This window comes from Motacilla alba, chromosome 4A (assembly GCF_015832195.1).
Source record: "Motacilla alba alba isolate MOTALB_02 chromosome 4A, Motacilla_alba_V1.0_pri, whole genome shotgun sequence".
NCBI classification, from domain to species: domain Eukaryota; kingdom Metazoa; phylum Chordata; class Aves; order Passeriformes; family Motacillidae; genus Motacilla; species Motacilla alba.
This window is the reverse complement of record NC_052045.1, coordinates 8,044,782-8,065,148: the sequence shown is the minus strand read 5'-3', so window position 1 is coordinate 8,065,148 and position 20,367 is coordinate 8,044,782. Positions and strand designations below refer to the sequence as shown.

At 39.0% G+C, this 20,367-nt stretch overlaps 1 protein-coding gene across 7 annotated transcripts in view; it reads left to right on the top strand.

The window, feature by feature from the left end:
* KLHL13 (kelch like family member 13) overlaps positions 1-20,367 on the top strand; it is an 80,268-nt gene that overhangs the window by 10,918 nt on the left and 48,983 nt on the right. For 3 of the 7 annotated variants that reach the window (XM_038164590.1, XM_038164586.1, XM_038164589.1), the window contains one exon: positions 6,731-6,789. The exons of 2 other annotated variants lie outside the window; for them this stretch is intronic. In XM_038164590.1, the coding sequence (XP_038020518.1) occupies positions 6,770-6,789 (20 nt within the window). In that variant the 5' untranslated portion in view covers positions 6,731-6,769. Of the gene's footprint in view, positions 1-9; positions 2,618-3,122; positions 6,584-6,730; positions 6,790-20,367 lie in introns of those variants that run through there. 2 more of the 7 variants (XM_038164592.1, XM_038164591.1) reach the window with 2 other exon arrangements.

Here is a 20,367-nt window from a genome sequence, read left to right as displayed (position 1 = left end):
GTTAGACAGGTAGCCTGGCTATTAGGTCTTCAGTCTGAACTTTCCTGTCCGACTTTTGTGTGCTGCTTTTCTTATATGAAATTTAGTCTGTAACAGAGGTTGATTCAACAGTTTGTGTAGCCAAGAAAGCAAGATAGCTTTGAAGATATTCTTGAGTGTTGATCAAAATATTCAGATATTTCTGTGTTGTTGGTATCCTGAGACGTCCTAGTTTGAAGGATGTGTAAATATTCATATATGTACATGCTCTGTATTCTTTACATAGCCTTTTCCAGATGTTGCTGTAGACATCCTTAAATTAACTAATTGAAAATTATTCTAATTAATTTTCCTGGTACAAAATAGATGACTTGAGAGACTGTGTGGGTGAGTAATATGTTTGTAAAGTGTCAACAGTGTCTGTGGAAAACTTACACAATTTGTCAGCCTTCACTGGGACAGAAATTAGAAGGCTTTTGTCTTGTTACATATAATAATTTGGATATAGTCCATGGGAAATGTACATCTCTTGAAAACTCCTGTAATCTAAACTCTTCACAGCACTGTAAATACTTAACATGCAAATGTTAAAATGAAAAAATATTTTATTTTCTTTTGTAGGACTCTGACCATTGTCATGTTTAATTCTTCTGTGGAAACAGTTTTTTTCCAAGGGCTTTCAAAAGCTGGTTTATATACTTGAGATGTTAGGCGCTGTGAATATCTTGAAAATATCAGGACTCTTTTTTGGTTAACAAACTATAATTGTTAAGTTCTTGTAGATCAAATCACAGAGCCTTTATGTTCTTTATTAGGAGAGCAGATAAAGACACAGGAAGCTTAGTGCTTTGTACAAAGTAGGGTATGTCACTCCAAGCAGATTGTGCTAAGACTGATTACTTTTGGCTTTCTGAGAAGTTTGTTCAGCTTACCTGAAAAAGATAAATGTATATATTTGTAGAATATTAAATAGCTTTGAAATTTTTCCAGAATGCAGCTAAAGCTTCAGTTCACTTTTTCTGATCGTACATTGACTGAACTAACAATTTAAGCTGTGCTGCTCAGAGGTAAAACATTCCTTTATTTTGAACTGTCTTATTTAGCAAATTCACTGTTTGAGAAGTTGAGACATCTAGAATGATCCTGGGTTTTTTTGTTCCCTGCTAATCAGTTATCTAAAGGTTGTGTGTGGCTTCTCTTCTGGTCTTTCCTTCAAGATGGTTATTTGAGCCAAAAAAGCTGGACTCTTGTACTGGTGTTCAAGATCCTTGTGTTTGAGAAGTTCTTAATGTCCATTTCTAGCACAAGATCATCAGAAATCCAAATCTCATTTAGCTTTTAAAGCTGTTGTGTTAGAAACATCCATGTGCCACTAACTAAAGCTGAATGACCAACATGTGAAGTGCATCCTGCTCAGCTCTCAGTCGTTTGTGAGGCTTATGATAAGGCAGTGAGTGGTGTGAGCTGTGTTGTGCTCTGGGTACATTTCTGACCTAGTGTGTCCTGAATTGTCATTTCAGTGTTTGTGCCATTTCAAGATCTGCTCAGAATAGCTTTAGAAAGGAAATAAAGGAAAACTAGTGCCACTAAGTTGATCTGCAGCCTGGTGTTCCCTTAGCTTCCACCTTTGCCCATAACAGCACTGCAAAATTAGGCAGCTTGCTGACAGTGATTGCTGTTGGAAATCATAATGACTAACTTCATCTAGGAGCATTTTTGAGGCCTTTATTTGCATATGTAGATTAGGAGAAGCCTCCAGGTAAAGGACATTGTTGATGGAAGTCACAGCAGGAGGGAAGGCTTGTAGTTCAGTGAAAAGTGATTCCAAGGTGGCTTGTCATAAGGATACTTGAATGGTAGCAATAAGGAAATAGCAATGATTCAATTTCTCAGCGATGCAGGTGGTTCTGATACTCTGGTATGTGATGTAGGAGAGGGTGCCAAAAGGTTTACAGCAGAAAATGGGGAAATGGGCTTTAATGTTCTGAGCTTTTTTACTTTTATTGCCAGGTAATGTATACTGGCTATCCAGGAGTCACTTGGGAAGGCTGGAGGATTTCAGTCTGCTGAAGTGTGTGTGCATTGTTTTACTAGGAGGCTTTACAGGCTTTTACTTCCTGTTTTCATCACTTGTTTCCAGTCTGATGTGAGCTGGCCTTTTCATTAACACTTCCAGAGTAGCTGGTGTCTCTAAATCTGTGACACAGACTGTCCAGAGTGGAGTTCCTGGAGAATGGAAGCAATCCATGGAGGGTAAGACTCCTAACTTTGTACTGTCAGCACTCTTGGGGGATAATGATTAAAAACCTTCCTCCAGTCATAAGCATAGAAGCAGAAGCTCACATTACCTTTAGGAGAGGGGTGGCATGGAAGCTGCTTTGTTGTCTGGACACAGCAAACAGCAGGAGTTGTGGGCATTGTCACTGGCAGGGGCCTGCTCTGCGTTGTGGCTGTAGGAGCAGCAGTGGGAGGACAACAGCATTTTGGGCAGCTGCCACTGACAGACCAACTGGGTGCTGTGCGCAGCTCTGAACAATGCTTGGATCTGCAGCTGGGGATGACAAGAGGGTGCAGATGTTTGAGCCAAGGGCAGAAGAGACAGAGCAGTGCTGCTGTCCAGGACCAGAGCTGAACCTGGGTGAGTCACTAACCTGTCAGGTCATTGTGGCTCTCACAGGGAGCTGGCTTGTCTCACACTTGCTTTCTTGTGTTTTGGGGCACTGGTCCCTGCTGCATCCTTGTTCCCTCCCTGTGCTGGCGTCTTAGACTCGCTGTCACTGTGGTGTGTCATCTGCAGCCTGTTCCTTGTCCCCCTCTCTTTGGTCCCAGGCTGGGATTGCTGTGTGGGAAGATGGTCTCATTAGGGCTCAAGGGAATGGGAGAGAAGTCCATTCATTTCTTGGGACTGGATTATGCTGTGCTGTAATTGCTGAAGCTCCCAGTGTCGAGAGTATAATATAAGGGCATCCAACGTTGGTCTGTTAGGCTTAGCACAGCTATTCAATATAAAACAGCATTTTCTTCTTGCCTATGGTGCCGTTTTAAACTGCAGGTATTTTACTTAGGTGTGATTTATATGTGGTGTATTAATGTGGTGTATTAATGACTCCATCTGCTTCAGGGAACTGTTTTCTCTTTCTGTGTGAGTGAAATACTATACCAAGAGGCTTGGGGTTTTTTAATACTTGAAGTATTACTGAAGACTTCTAAACTTGTGTGAGCATGCTGAAGCTTGTTTTATTTTGTGTTTCTAGAATATGTTGAATAAAATTTTTATCAAATATATTTTTAAAGTACATTAATGAAGGCCATGCTGTAACTGCAGTTGACAAGCATGGTAGCACTGCTTTTGGTGGGTAAGATGTTTTCACAATTGCAAAATTTCTATTAGGAGAAGATCTGTTTTGCTACCTAGAGTTGTATTTCGACTGTTGGCTTCCTTTATGATGCTGAGTTTTTCAAAATGCAGCACTTATTCTGACTGAAGCTAATTGGTAGCTTCAGTTATATTTTCTGTAGTCTATAATAGGGGGTTACTTTGGACTCGATTTTTATAGAAAATGTTTAAGTACTTATATACTTCTGGTTTATGGGTGGAAGTCAGTAAATTATTCTACTTGGTAATGATTATCAGGGTATAGTTGATATACGGTAATGCTGCTCTTGAGTAATGCTACTCTGATGCCTGTTATAAAAACTGGGAGGCTGTGCTGTTCTCCAGAAACATGTACGAAGTCCATGCTGAAAACTGCCTACATCAGGGTAGTCTGCATCTGACTTCTAAGATGATAATACTTTTTAGGTATATCTTCTCTGCATTTAGAGAGAGATTCTCTTGCTATTACTTATATAGAGATTAAAGCCATTCTTTGAAGAGCACAGTTCAATGCCAGGTTTAATCAGTTGCTGCTGGAAGGGACAGTGCTGCTTCCTTCTCTCTTTGCCCAGTGGGTGCCGGGGATTTGCGGCTGCCCTGGGAGCAGCATGTCCCTGTCCCTCTGGTGGGAGGCAGCACTGGCTGTGCTGGCTCTGCTTGTCCCCTCACAGCTGTTTGCTGGTGGTTGTGCAGCTGGGTCCAGCACAGGGTAGGCAAGGGCTGGTTGGGTGAAACTAAGTAGCATGGGGCTGTGGCCCTCGGTAGTGTTCCCAAGTGAGAATTCAGCCTCTCGCTCCCGTGCGTTTCACGAGCACTCCGGTTTTCAGCAGTTGTGTTTTGTCAGTTTTCATTCAGGTTGTCTGCTGTGCTGGAGGAAGGACTGTGTTACCACTGTAGGTCAGGCTCAGTCCCAGCATCTGCTGTGTGATTTCTGAGACTCATTTAAACCCAGCTTGCCTGCTGTAGGAGTGATGTTTGCTGAGGTCTGGCCTCTGACCTGACGGGTGTTTCTCATGTTCCCTGGATGCTCACGTTTGCCCCTGAGGATGTGTGGGGTTGTTCATTTAATGGCTTCCTAGGCTGTGCCCTGCACACTTGGTCACTCTTTGGCATGACTTGTGTCACTCATCTGCTGTTGTTTCTGAAGACCTGGCTGTAACTGATACAGTAACCTACATAAGCAGTGTACACTATCAACCCTGAATAATCTAGAGCTTCCTGACAGATGAATTACAGGCATAAAAATAAGTTTCACAAGGTGTCCACCATGTGAGTTGCATTCAGTGGCATATGACAATACATGTAGTGTGTTTGTTTTATGGAGTTGGAATTAGAAGTAGTTTAACTTCTCAGGAATGCTCAACAATTTCACATGGGTCTCAACCACACCTTTTTTAAATTGCCTTCCTGTATTCAGGCTGAAGATGGTTAGAACAAATGTAATGGTTTATACAGGAAATGAATCCTTATTCATTGATATACATACTATTTTTGGCTTTTCTAAAAGAATGATGGCAAAATATAACAATAGCTATGAGAGCAAACCCTGCAAACCAGAGACCTCAGGACCTTGCACACTAGTGAGAAATTCAGTTCCTGGCAGTGGCATGTAAGTTTGTGCTGGTGATCAGATTTGTCCTTTCTGTGGCAGAGGTATAAGCAGAGGTGTGAATTTCTGGTATTTATGTGTTGAGAATGTAGAATCAACAATGAGGATGATAGAAACTCTATTACTCAAGATGAAAGTTAAATAAAATCTTTCTGAGTATGAAAAATTCTTTTTCAACATGGAATTTTTTTGATCCCTTCATACTGTTGTGTAATGTATTGGTCTCATTAGAGAAGCCTGTGTAGTGTCCACGGGGTGGTAAAACAAGGACTGAGACTTAAGCACCCATCCTAATTGCAGTGACCACACTACACATCACATAGGACTTCACAAATGATGGAGTAATGATGGTAGCAGAACAGCTCAGGTGATGTGGCACTTTCTGAATGCTAGTTTTGTGATGGAGAATGGATAAAATCCTTCTTTAATAGAGGAGACTTCTTTAATAGAGGAGAACCTAAAGTTTGTTTGAAACAAGAGGATGTCCTGAGGTGTAGCAACATCAAGAGTTAAGAACCACTTTATTCTTCCAGCTGCTGTAGTGTCAGTGGGAGGGAGTGGGCAAGTTAGGTGCTATTAAACAATTCTGTTTGATGCTGTCTCAGTTGTGGCATGTTTAAAGTATTGCAACGCATACACTGAATTTATAATTCATGCTTACAAATGCTGTGTGCTATTTCCTTCCACTAAATGTCTATGTCTGCTTTAGCAAAATAAGATTTTAGACAGGCTCTTAAATTAGGAGAGCTTGTGTCTACTCTCTGAAGTCAAAATTTTATTTGTCATGGTACAGAGCACTTGAAGGGGAGAAGATGATTTGCAGAAGCTTTTATTTTCTGTTATATATAAACTGCCACTGCCACTGTGACCTTATCTAAAAATTTGCTTCTGTATCTTGAAAGACTAAGAAAAAGGAATTTATTCTTTGGGCTATGAATTAATAGCAAATTGCTTTAAAGAAATACCCAGTGCATACAGCTACTAAGTTTTTATCATTCAGTTATGTCTATAAATACAAAACATATAAAAGACTGAAAATCTGAAGTGTGGCTCTTTTCAGGGGTGTTGCCTAGTTTATATTTTGCAATGTTTGCTGATAAATAAATGTCAGCAAATAGAAATGTTACAACTTTTTCACTGTCCCTTCAAGTGGAGGTATGATTTCACAAGCCAGAATATAGTCTGTAGTCTTTCATTTTTTTTAAAGGCTGTAAGATACCATACTCCTGAGACAAAAACCCAAAGAACTAGGAGTTTGTTTATCAACTGTATTAGATCTTAGAAATGGAAGTCATTAAGATTTTGGCCTCTTCTGTACAAATTAATGTGATTACGTCTTGCTTATAAATAATTTGAGCCATTTCTGTCTCCCTTAAAAGGTGGCTTTAATGAGTCACAGCTTCCATTTTAGTAAATTGTTCATGGGATAGGCAGGCTCAGGAACAACTGGGTTAAACCAAGAGATTATTTGAAAAATCTAGGGCATGTGCTCTCTGTTCACTTGATTAGTTTTCATAATTCATCCTTGTTTCTACAGCAAAGAGCAGCCTAATGCATGCAAACAGGAAACACTTTTCTTGCTTTTGTGCTCTTTCATCTCTGTAATTTTACCAGAGAAAGTAAGTGGAATGGGGAAACAGATTGTGCATGAATGTTTGCAACAAATCTTGGCTTGTTTTGTGAAAATCCATGGGATCAGAGAGCCAGGTGCTATTTGGGGATGTCTGTCTGTGACTCTGCTTCAGTTCTTTTCTGTTTGACTACAGGTGCATGAAGAACAGAGGAGATATTTCCGCTTATCAGAGATGATGTGGAGAGACTCTTTGTGAGTAACTGATGTGTGTTTTCTAAAAAGCCCAAAATGCTAATGTGAGATTTTTTTTTTTTTTTAATTCTCTAACTTAGAATAACTGTGCCATTTGTGTAACAGTTTCATTTGGGTCTGGGAAGCTGTGAGTGTAGAGCCCTTCATGGGAACCATAGACAAAGCTCATTGTTGAAGGAAAGAGCTGGAGGACAGAGCAATGTATGGTTTCATAAGGGATTAACCACAATGCTTTACTTGTCTGTAGTGATCAGTCTACCAAAGGCTTTTACTGTTGGCTGCTGAAAGTGTTCTAGACAGCAGTAAAACCCCTGACATGGTGAGTATGGGGAACTTTAGCAGGGTTAATTTGTTACTTATAGAAGCTTATTCTGCATGTCAGGTTCTTGACATTTTATTGTCCTTGTCCAGTTTTGGATTGCATGTCTGCTATACCTGCTGTAAAGATGATGGGAATAGTGGCAGTCAGTAGAAACTTTCCTGAAAGTTTTCAGTTTTTTTCTGCTGGAATAAACAACAATATTCTGGGATCAAGCAACGAAACCACACTGCTGAAATATTACAGGAAAGAAAGAATCTCCGTGATGGAATATAACTGTACATAAATAAGTACTTAAAGGATTTGCTTTTGTGGAGACAAGGTCGTTTTTAGAGAGCACAATTAAGTGATGCAATGTCTTATTTTTCAGATTGATTCCATAAAAATGCTGTGCTTGATTCCATAAAAATAGCTTTTAGTGCTATAGGCTCCTCAGCCAGCTCATTCCTTTGGAGTAATTAGTCCCAGTGTTTCCTTTTTTTTGCCAGATTTCCAGTAACAGTTGTGAATTAAAGCAGCGTGTTATTTTAGGATTTTCCATGGTAGTCTTTGTGCTTCTTTTTTTTGGTGTGTAAGTATAATATGAGTAATGTGTTCATGAGTGGTTTCTTTTAAACCGTAAATTTTGATACTCTGGAGCTGCTGCTTTGTTCTAATGATAATTATCTAGGAGAACAGTGCCTTTGTGGATAACTTCAGTGCTTTTCTTGGCAAGGAAGAGCTCAAGTTAGAATAACTGCTCTTACCTCAGGCACCTTGATTTCTAAGTTTTCCAATGTTTATAGCATTAAAGCTACACAGTGAAAATTTTTTCTTTGTTCTTTTCTTAAATTGAAGAAAAATCCTTTTATTACAACAGATTAGTAATTGCTTCGACTCCTAGGTAGGAACCAGTTTGGGCTCCTACCTGTGACTTGGCTTTCTTGTTACCTGGATCTAAGAGAAAGGTTAAATGCTTTTTGGACTTCCCCCTTCCTGGAGACTTTTGGATACTTTCTTAGATACGGTTTTGTGATTTGTTTAGTAACTAATTAAAAAAAGTCACTATTGCTTAATGTCCTCATTCTGGTTTGGCATCTGCAAAAGTGCCTGATTTGAAAACCTGTCTTGCTTTCACTCAAGGATAAATCAGCTTAAAGATAATGTTGGCTTGTAGTCATCTTTCCCTTGGCTTCTTTCAGGCTCTGCTTGCTGGTTCAGAAAGGCTGTGTGAGGATTTCTTTATAACAATCTCCTGGCCAGATGCTGGATTCTTTATGAAGTAGCAGGAGAAATCCTTGTCCTGATCCAGCTGACTTACCCAGGAGATAGTGTTTTATTTACTCTGTTATATTATGCTGTAATATCTTGAAGTATTTATCAAGTTTGTGGACTAGATAAAGGAAATTGCTTTTTGCCTGTTACTATTGTTCTTTTTGTGGTTATTACTGTGTACTTGATGTGTAGAATTTCTGGTGAAGAATTGAAAAACATTTCACCTTTTGAATGCTCCAAGGTTTTAAAGGACTTGAAATATACACTGCAACTTAGTCCATTAAGTTACTTTTTAACTTAACTAATGAAGAACAAATGTCCAATAAAAGCTTTTCCATTTCCAATGTATTATTGACTCCTAAATTAATCAGCTTTGGAAATATTTTCTTGAGTGGAATTCTTAAGTGGATAAGATTTAATGTGAAGTTCAACCAAAATGCAGAGATGCACAGCATTACCAATGCTGATTATTTCTGGACAGGCAGAATGAGGGTGCCTTGCTCTGCTTGATTTCTGCCCATGTCTGAGTGAGTGTAATTTGTGCAACAGTAGAAGGTGCTTGAGCTGTGCCCTTGGTAGCCAGTAGATCAGGGACTGTATGTGACAAGCTGGGCACTGAAGGGACATGCTGTATCTAAGCTATTTAGTTTCCTCATGAATGGACTGATTAATATGTTCTGTTGGCCTTTCCTCTCTGTAACTGCATAAAGCTTTATGCTCTTAAAATAATTGACAGTCAGCAGCTGGTCTCATAGCAGGATTTTTTTCACTTGGTAGTGAGGAAAAGGTAGGATCCAAATGTCATGGTCCTGTTGTCTCTGTGGAGACAATTCAGGTTTTTCCTTCACTTTGCTGGATTTCTTATGTACAGTTTTTTTCTTACATGCAATGTTTATCTAATCAACCTTTTAGCAGCAGAGTCTATTTCATCACTGTGGGTTTATTAAGTGTAGGTGATGATGAATGAGCTTTAATAAGTTGTAGCCACCGGTGACTTATATCAGGGAAAGGCTTTATGAGAGTTGGAAAGTGCAGAAGAAAGTCCTTTACAGAATACTGAAGAGATGGAAAATCTCTAAGTTCACATTTTAAGAGCAGTTATAAATTGATTAGATGCTTTTGGGCCAGCTAATAATAATTTGATTAATTTCACCATAGATACATGATACCTCAGCATTGTAAAAATTCTGTTTTCTGCTACTTTGTGTTCAGTGCAGTGGTTTAAGGCTGTCCTTGCATGGAGCCCTGACCTGAGGTCCTGTGCTGCCTGTAGAAATGGGGGTTTCAGGTGCCTGCCCCATTTGAGGTGAGATGTTGGTGGGAAGAGTTTCTGTCCCTGCTCTGCCTGAGGCTGCAGCAGGCTGAGCTGTTCACTTAGACACAAGGCAGAGGGTGGAAGCAGTGTCATCTTCTAGGCCATGAAAATGGACGGAAAAGCTCATTTGGAGCAGATAAACTTTAGAAGTAATGTACAAAGAGAGGAGGGGCCTCAGATGACTTGTGGGAGACATGAGATAGTGGATTAAAATTTCTGTAAAAGTGTGTTCCAGCTATGCCTTGTCCTGTATCTCCCTCAATGTATTGACAGACAGATCTGGTTTTGGACTTAAGTTACATAAATCTTTCTGTAAAATGCGACCCTGTTTGCTCTGAAATTTTACCATGACTCTGGTATTGTCAGATTTGTCCCTCTTAGAGTTCAATTTAGGAATTGACCCCTAACTGCCAAGACAGGGATTGACTTGAGAGCCAAGATGCCAGTGTACTTAGGCAGTGAAATAATCCTGTGTGGCTTGGGAGCACAGAAGCACAGTTGTGTTCCTGCAAATGTTATGCAGGGATTGAAATTGCTCAATGGTTCTGAGATTATAGATGAGATTTCATTAAGACTGTAGAAGAGTTTTCCTTTCTCCAAGCACAAGAGGTTTATTTTGCTGCTGTACAATGTTTTATTAAAGCTTACACTGGCTATGCAGTGAAGCAGTTTGTATTCTGATTTGGTACAGGTGTCCTGAGTTGTTTTGGGAAGTGTTTTAGGATGAGGGCAAAGCAATAGATCTTTTGGAGCTTTACGTTCTGCACATTGGTAATGTGTCCTTTGCTGGGTTGCCTCCTGCTTGCCAGGGTGTATTTTTTCACAAGCCAGGTGTTTATGCTGCTGTAGCAGTGCTCTGTGTGCTGTACAAGCTAATTTTGCAGTAGAATGGTTTACATAAAACAAGAATTACTTGCACTGTTTTTAAATATGGTTTTGTATTATGGAGTTCATTGTAGTGAATCCTGTTCCATTAGTCTCACTTCCTTTTTAGTGTATATGGCTTACCTGAAATTCACTGCTTGTAAATGGCATTTCAGTAAGTCTGAACTGATCCAACACTTGCTGACTTTGCCTGCAGCTGAATTTTGATGAACTCTTCAGTGCAATATGAAGTGTGTTGTTGTTTTTTATTAACAAATCTTCCTTAAAATTTAGTCCTTGGACAGTTTGGAACAACTTATTAAAGTTCCTTTTACTTCAAGGAGCTGAATGGAATAGTTTTGTTGATTTTTTTTTTCTTACTGTAATAAGGAATGGTGTCATAGTATTTTCAGTTAGAGAGAAAAATGCATGGGGAATATTTTTCAAAATGTTGTCTGATGCCCTCTTTAATCCTTGCTCCTAAGCAGCCCTGACTTAACAGATGTTGCATGTGGGTGTTTGCAGCTGGATCAAAATATCCTCTGCTGGGAAGGCTGAGTCTCTGCTGTTGCTGTGCTAGCAGAGTGCTCTGCAGTCAGCTTGCACCCCTGGTCATGGTTGGTTGTGGTGGCTTTTGATCAGAGATGAGCAAGTTTTTGTAATGGGATTGCAAGATGCAAAGTGTTACCTTAACAATTGCTGCTTAATTGCCCTTCTAAAGCTGTGCCTGTGCTGTGCCAGCCTGGAGCTCCCAATTCTTGCTCTAAGAGCTTGTGGATTGTCTGGGGATCTGTGCAAAATCTACTCCAGTGCCTAAGAAGTGATAGTTGCCATATATTATCACTCTGACTGCTGAGTGCAATGTGCCATTGCCAGCTTGGTGTTGTTTTGAAGGAGAAATTGTTGTTGGTTCTTTTCTGGTGTATTAGGGGTCCCATGGAAGAGAACACACAAGTGTTTGTTAGCTGCATTGCCAAAGGTTGATCTAATTGAGAGGAAAAAGTGTTGCAAAACCAGCAAAGCTGAGCCCTGAAGGGCATTAGAAACCAGCTTTTCATGCTGAATGTAGTGAGAGAATCAGGAGTTTTGGATGGATGTGCTGTAGTAAATTAATGTGGCTGAAGAGACAAGGCAGGAAGACACTTGAGTAGTTTCAAAGATTAGGAAAGATGTGGGACTTGTCAGAAGCCAGAACAATTTAATTTTGTGAAAGATGGATTTTATCTGACTACATAATAAGGTAGAAAAGGCTGCATCTTGAAGATGTTGTAGAAAAAGTTTTGGAAAATGATTGTCTATTTGCCCGTAACTCTTTATACCTGCAACATACACCTCTGGAAGATGGCTTTTACCCACTTTATCCTAACTGATGACATAAATTGATAAAAATTATTTAGCACTGTAACTGCATTTGTTTAAGGCCCTTGCTGTTCTGAATATGTAAGTTTTTTAGAGAAACAGCACCCTTCATGTTTCCTATGTCTTCACTTTCATGCCAAGGGACAGGATCCTGCAAACAAAACACTCTTTCTTTAGTGCTCCCAGCAAACAAATTACTAGTCAGGCAAAACTGCACGTCCCTAGTGATGTACTGCTGCAGGAAAGATAAAAGGCATAAATAAAGATCTGCCCAAAACTCGAGGTAGCATGTGGGCAGAAGAGAAGAAATGAGAAGATTATTTTGGTATAAATACTGTCACTTTCACCCAAGGCTTTATAATATTAAAATGTCTGAAAACCTAATTCAGCTTTTGAATTTCAATTCTTGATGCTTTGTTGCCAAAGAGAAAAGCTAGTAAAGTTCAGTAGTTCTTTTTTTTCCTTTTTTTTTTTTTTTTTTTTTTTGTAATACAGAATATTTTCATTGTCTGGAATGCTTTATGGTGACAAAAATTACTTAATATTGATTTTAATTGGAAATTAATTTGGTTCTTAACACATCTTCAAGGAAGATTTTTTTTATGAAAAAATGAGATAAGTGTATCCTTGTGAAGGGAACAATTCCCATCTTCTCTACAAGTACATTTTAGATAATGGACACTTGTGATTCAATGTGATTCTATGTTTTAGAATGTCTTGTCTGTTTTGTGGCTTTCTGTGGTGTAGGTTTTTTTGAAACCACAAGACTTAATTTCTTATAGTAAACAGGAGATGGACTCCACAGATCTTCAGTAGTCATTTAATGCAGAGTTGATTGCCTTAACCCTGCAGAAATTCCAGCAACCTTATTTCAGTGTCTTTTCTAGAAATTAAATCCTCTCTTAAAACATAATTGTTCCTTTATAATATGGACAGAGAAGCTATAGCATTACTTGTATTATCTTGTGCTGTACTTTGCACACCCATAATGATAGTTTGGCTGATGTGGTTAATTTATGTTGGAGTAACTGGGTTCATTCTTTCAAAGAAACAAGAAAAATAATTATTTTTGTAGTGCAGTATGTTTCTGTAGAAATTTTTTGAGCTGCATGCTCAAATATAAATAACTTTATTAGTTTTCGTGTATTTTGCAATTGAATAAGGACATCATACTTACATGGAAAAGGTAAGATTAGGGGTCATAAGTTTATGATGAAATGTGCTGCTGGCAAAACAGTTTCTGACACTACTTTGTAAAGGAACTTTACATCCTGCCAGGAGTGATACTTTTGATTTAGTGTTTGCCTGAGAAAGTGACAGGGATCCATCATGTGCCTTTCCTCACCACTGTACGAAATGTAACAGCCTGGCTATGAGTGTGTCAGTATGTTGGTAGGGTTTATTTTCCTTTATAGGTGATTGAAACTATGGCTGCAGCGAGAGGCATCATTCATGACTAGGATTTTCTGTTAATGCCATTTAAGACTTCCACTTTTTTCCCTTTGGATTGCTAATGGCATTTTAAACCTTTCATTTAACTGGATTAATAAAACTGTTTTGAGCATTCATCTTAAGAATAAATGCTCAATTATTTCTGTTCCAAGGCATGTTTGACATTAAGCAACCTTCTTTTAGCAAGTTAGGACCAAAGAAATCTTAATAGATTCTGTAGTTTCAGTGGCTGATTTAGTGTACTTTTGTCTCAGTCTAAATAGATAACTCATAGGACAACAGTTTAAATTACTGAAGTTATGTTTTGGCAGCAGCTGAATCAGTCTTGAAGAATGACCAAACTCATTGGTATGCTGCTCACTGCTTCCGGGGGGATTTTTCCTTATAGGTTTGATCTTGGATTAGATGCAATATATTTTCTGCCTTTCTTTTCTTTTTTTTTTCCCTCCGAAACAGGCACACAAGTGCCTTTTGTCTGCTGGATGCATTTATGGTGACTTGAGCATATTCAGTCTCAAGTTTCACTTTTCAAACTTGCACTCTGAGTGCACAAAACCTCTTAGCAGTGTTTTGGTCAGTCATGTTTCTGCTTAGTGTGCAAAATGGCTCTTTCATGAATAATTCTATGAAACTCTGAAGAAAAAAATTATAAAAGCTTTCCTTAGACCAGAGTTCTTATGTATGTGTTCTCTCCATCTCTGAAAGCTTCCAGTCTCTAGTAATCCCAACTAGTACCTACTCAGTCCTATTTCCTTCAAGTTACTCTTTTGTACTTCATTTTATTTAGCAGATGAACACATCTCTGTGTTCATAGCAGTGATGTTATAAGTGCTTTCAGTCCTCACTAGGTTCATGATTGTCCTTTATTCCCAGGCATGTGCACTTGAATACTTTAGAAGTTCATTGCCATTCAAAATGTGAATGTTGGCATTGTGATGTGAAGCCTTTTTTAATATATACATGTAAGAATTAGAAGATAAAGAGCTAGAAAAAAAAACAGTGGATTTTTTTTAAGGATATGGCAAACTTCTTACTGTATTTATTGGACACTTGTTTTTGTTACATCTGGTCTCAGTATGGTGTGTGTGACAGTGTTTATGCTTGTTAAGGGGTAAAGGTTTCTTAATCTCAGTGGAAGAATTAACCTCTTCAGTAAAAAGTTTTTCTCCTGTAAATGCTTTTAGCTCTCCAAATAACCTTTGTTTTCAACCAACCACTAAAATGACTTAAAGATTAGTAGAGTGAATACTCGCACCTTTAGCGTTGACTTGCATTAAAAGAAAGTATCTGTAATTTTTTTCAAGATTGGCTAGGTAAAAATAATGTTTTCTTTGATGGAATGTTTGATAAAAAAGCCAAAGTTCCTCTTCTGTGACTAGAAATTAACACCCAGGCTTAATGAATTTATTGAAACATGACACAGGTGTGTTCCTGTTAATTTTTTATTTTTTTCATGAAGAAAGAACAGTGGTTCAAAGCAGAAACATTCTCTTTCATATTTAAAAGCTGGGTTTTGGTTTGGGTATGTTTCTGTGTTAAATGCAGTTCAGTTTCCTCTAGACATGGCTGGGGGTCCTGCCATCTGTCCAAGTGCAGCTTTAGGGTATGGATTGTAAGCCAGTGCCTTTTGCACATGAACTGTTTGCAACTTGAACTTCATGTGGGAGGCGTGGATCTAAGATAGTTCATATTTCATTAAAGGAGGTCAGCAGCTGCTTTTACTGGGATAGGTGAGCTTGCAAACTGCCCTTGCTGCTTGGAAGGTCTGGCTGGCTTGTAGGATGTTCAACATACTGTAAGCAGGTTTTTTTCTGAAAAGCTGACTTTGGCAAGGTCTGATGCCACTTGTTAGCAGTGTAGTGTAATCTCATGCTGATTGTCACTTTCCCTTCTCTTTCCTCCCTCTGTCTTCTGTCACTTGGGTGGGTGGGTGTCTGCTGGTTGTAGTTGTTCTCCTGCTGACTGGTGGTTGTAGGGTTATGAGTAATTGTTTCCCTGCTCTGTTTGCTGTTTGTTTGAATGCATCAAGTTAAAAAGAAGGGCTTTAACCAAAGCAATTTTGTGCTTATGATAAGGTGCTTTAAAGTCCTAAATATAAAATAATCTATATCCATAGTGTGTATAGCATTGTCCCTTTGAGAGTATGGTATTTGTTTGTCTGCATGTAATTTGTTGATTGTGATCTTATATTTAAACTGTGTATATCACTTTGGGGTAGAGACTGGCATAGTTCTTGAATTGATAATTTACAAAACATTCAAAAATTACCCCTGTTGTTTCAAAAATGAGTCATTTTAATACGCAGTTTAATCTGCCTTAGCTAGCAGCTGATCATCCAAATTAACACTTTGGAAATAAAAGTTGTAATCTTGAAAAGCAACAATGCTGTCTCAATTGCTTACTCACAGAAAATTCTTTTGGTGCTAAAGTTTAGCTCTAATCCATGTCCCTCCGTTTAATCAAAATGGAAGAATTACGTTATCTGCAATTCATAAAGGGAAGGGGAAAAAATAAAGAGAACTTTTCTTTGAGTGTGTCTGATCTGTTTTATTTAATTTTGCTGTTAACAGAAGTGACCTAATTTTGAAAAGAGAAGTGTCCCTTTCTTCGTGGTTACCAAATAGTTTGGTGCTTTCTACATTTAAAACAAACGAAAGAAACCATGCCTCACCCCAAAACAACTGAAGGATGTCTATATTTTTGCCTTATTTGAACAGAAAAACTCCCTACACCTGAACACAAAACCCTCCTTGCACTATAAAACCCAGCCAATCAAAAACCTCCTATGTGTACATTCCACTGTATTTTTAAGCTAGAGGTGTTCTGCCTGTGTATGCTCCTATGTGCATGTATATGGTAATATATTTCCCATTATTCCATTGTCATGGGACATCTGGTGTGTCTCTGATTCAGGTTGCAGTTCACTTGGATGCAAAATCAGTCATATCTTGGAAAATAATCACACAGTGGTGGAGACTGTGCTGGAAAAACAGTCTTGCTTGTGTTCATTGTATGGGGAGATCAGTTTTGCATCTGAAACTGATCTGTTTTAATGAGTTGCACTTTAAGCTGACTAAGGTTGTTAAGGACAACTTGTAATAATGAGAAGTATTGGGTTATATTTGCATTAATGTCCAGTCCTGGAGAATGAAAGTTGAAGCAACTATTAAGTTTTCATGTGATCTTCAGAGGTATTACACAAGTATCCTGCAGGACCAGCAAAGGCTGTTTGGGGAAACAGCTCAGTTTTTCAAACAGTGTGTTCTACAGCCTGGTGACTTCTAATCCCATAAATAAACACTCTGAAATCCAGACATCAGTACGATTCCTGCAGATAATAGCAAATTTAACAATGGAACATAACAGTGCACTGTTTAAATACCCATGTCTGTCACAGAAAACCTACAGCTCTAGCTGCTGCTCTTCTGCCTTGTCACAATATTGTGTGTATATTTATGCCTGACCTTCCTATGGCATTGCTGAAACTTGAGCATCTTGCTAATCTCCTTCCATTTTCCCAAGCTATGTTTTCACATCCAGCTCCACAATGTTGGATTCCAAACATTTCCAGCATGCAACCACCCTGTTCCAAATTCCTGAATTCTGCTTTCATTCTTCTGCTCCAGCTCACCTGTTACAGGGTGGTTGAATCTAAGCTGACAGCCACGTAGGTGGAGGTGGATCAACCAAGGATCCAGGAGGAAACGTAATTTGAGGAGAACGTGTTAAATCTCATTTTGCTTCTGTTGTCCCAAAGAGCTCAGAGGTCATGTACCAAGTCAGCAAGTCCCTCAGAAGCCCAGCTGGACAAGGAGCAAAGCTATGTTTGCTGTTGCTGAAATGGATGTGACTTGGGTGAGTCAGAGCAGTGTGGGAGTGAAGCGGAACACCAGAGCTGCAGCAGAGCTTGCAGCCTTTGTCAAGCTGCTCTCTCCCAGCTGGAGCAGCATCTTTGCCTTTGTCTGGGTTCCTCTGTGCTCCCACAGCCAGGTTTTCCCCTCTCTTGTTCTGTCTCCTGGTAATTAGAGCGCCAATGTGACTCTGTTCAGTTCTGTTTGCAGATAATTAGAGCTTGGCCCACGCAGCAAAGTACATGGTTGTCTGTGTTGGGCTTTGCTCAGGGCCATGGCCAGGACATCACTGGTCTGTCATTGGCAGCCGGAAATCCTTTTCATTGCTGCTCTGCACTGGGGTGTGGCAGAGGCTCGGGCTGGTGAGGAGTAATTATGTGATGCTGCTGGCTTGTTGTGCAGTGGGAGCAGCTATCCCTGTGCTGTCCATGCTTCAGGAGAAATGAGCAGCTCTGCTGGAGAACAGGAATGGCCTTGTTCTCCAGCCACTTAACTGGGTTAGATGCAGAGCTCGGGAGCAGGGTAAATGAACTGAATCACATTGCTGGAATTTGCTGTGAAAAAGAATTTGTACATTCAACACCAGAAGGCTAAGGCTCAATAATTTTAGTTAATTTTACTTTTGCCCTTTGGATTTTGTAGACTTTCATCAGATTAGAGCCCTGAAGTAAAAGCTTAGTCACACTGGGCCTTGTGCGTTGTTCTAGGGTGTTGATAAAAGACAATTATAAATAGGCTGCTTATCTACAAATCCTGCATTTAGTTATTTACACACAGGCGCCTGATACAATGACTGAAAATTCTGAAAATCTTCTTAACTATTTATTGAATGTAATTATTTAAAATACTTGGTAGTCTTCAAATAGACCTTTTCCTTTAAATAAATCAGTCTTTGATTAGTTCCATCTGTACACCCCCTCTCCCACAGCAAAAAAATGTCCCTGAATGGACATTTATTTCAACATCCAGCAAAACTTTGTCTTGTTTTAGAAATTTCTCCCCAGCAGCTGCTTTTTGGACAGCAAGGTGTTGGTAGTTTGCTTATATTTCTACTTTAGTGAAAGACTCAAACAGAAGAAGGTATGTTTGTGCATGTTGTTGCTTGATTCAGGATATGAGCCAGAATATAAGTTCACAGAAATTTGATGAGAAGCACTAAAGAAAGAACAGTCTTCTGTAACAGTGTTTATGTAAACCTCCTGAGTTCACAGTTGCTGTAACTCTTGTTTTCCCTGCAGAGGTTTATTATTCACTGAATAGTTTTTATTTCAGTGTTTACAGAAACTCTTGTGGCAAATGTTCATCTTATCTTAAGCTACCAACTGCATTTTGCTTTGAGTTCAGTACTGACCCTACTCAATAAATATCTGGTTTACTGCCCTGCCTTCCTGCCTTCCTCCCTTCCTAATCTGCCTGCTGTATCCTGTGCTTTTGGAGTAATGTATGTTTGTCTCAGCAGTGATTTCCCACGTGTCCCCAGAATTAATCTTCCCTTCTTTTCATGTTTTCAGTATAGGCTGTTCAAAGGCCTCCAAAGCTTCAGCTCTCAAGGATTTTACTGTCATGAAAGTACTGAGCTCCTTTGAGATTGCCTTTGAATCTCTATTCACCAATGCTGCTTTCAGTATAGGGTTTGAAATTTAGAAGCAGTGTTCCAAGTGAGTGAAGAAATGCTTTGGTAAATTGCAGGAATCTACTCAGTTCCAGTTCTAAATGTCTGTAGATACATGAGGAGGCAGGAGAAGCTCAGGCATGCCTGATGTTAGTGCATGGCTTTTTAAAAAAATTATTTTAACAGTTAGTTATGTGGGATTATGGCATTGCATTTTCCTGGCAGCACTTTGTGCAATATGCAGCAAGACTTTGTTCAGGTGGTTGCAGTCACATTCTGCCTGGTCTGAGTTACTCTCATGATTCTCTTGAAATATTATTGGGCAACTTTGCTGTTATGTTAGTTATTTCAGAGGTTCTTGTAAAATCTTTCAGGCAAGTAAGATATTATTTGCAGGATGATTTATGGTGTTGCTTATGATGAAAATCATGTTTTGTATTTCTCATGGTGTTGTATACCCTCCTGCCATATTATCATTCTGTCTTGTGTGGGTAAAATTGTAATTTCAGCATCTCCAGAAAATGAAACTGCCAATTTCAGAATGAGTAAAATATCCTGCACTAGGAAGAACATGTCAAAGCAGAGCTTTGATTAATATAAGTTTTGCTTTGTTTAGAGATCCAGAAGATGATTATACCATAGGACACATACTGCAGAGAGCTGACTAAACATGGCTGGAAGAATATGCAGAGGTTTGTGGAAGGTGTGATGAGCAAGTCAGCATGCAAATAGATGTCCTTGTGTTTCAGCTGTCTTACCTTGTTTCTGCTGTTTGTACATTAGTGACTGAGCACGGTCTTGGGTTTGATTCCTACACCAAACTTCCAACTTCTATTCTAAATTCATATAGTTAAACTTTGTAGTTCAAAGTTACAGTAGAAAATTATAGTCGGAAATACCTACTTTCTGTGTCAGAGATTGTCTAAAATTGGTGAATCACTAAATGTTTCTCTTGGGAGGGATTTTGAGGTAGCAGTTGATACACTTTGGAGTCAGTTATTCACTTAATTTGTTAATGTTATTTCATACCTAATTCTGTGCCTTCATTCACTGAAGCTTTTTCTGCTTCAGAACCTGTTGGTGGGAATTTGACATCTAGAAACAATTTTATATTGAAGGCATAGACTGGAAATCATCAAAAATGTCTTGAAGTCATAGCTTAAACTCATCTTCCCTTGTGTTTTCATCAGTACAGAGTTAATTGCATAGATCCAGGTATAATACAGGAGGGGGGGGTTTATAGTTGTTTTTACATAACCGTGTGTGTCCCACTGCAGTATTAGGGATGCTTTGGGAGTGGGAGGTAAGGTGGAGAAGTTTGATTGCTGGAGTCACCTATGGGGCTCCTGGATAGAACCACTTCTGTTTTGAACTATTTTTCTCACTTTGCTTCAGTGAATCTGTGTTGTAATAAACAGTTATTGAAGAGCTGCTGCTGTTGGGATAGCTGCAGCATTGTTTCTTGAAGACATTTCCTCGGTTTCGTTTTTTTCCACCAAACATCTGCTGGTTTCATGTAAAGCTTTCTCTTTACTGTGTTGGAGAGCAGGTG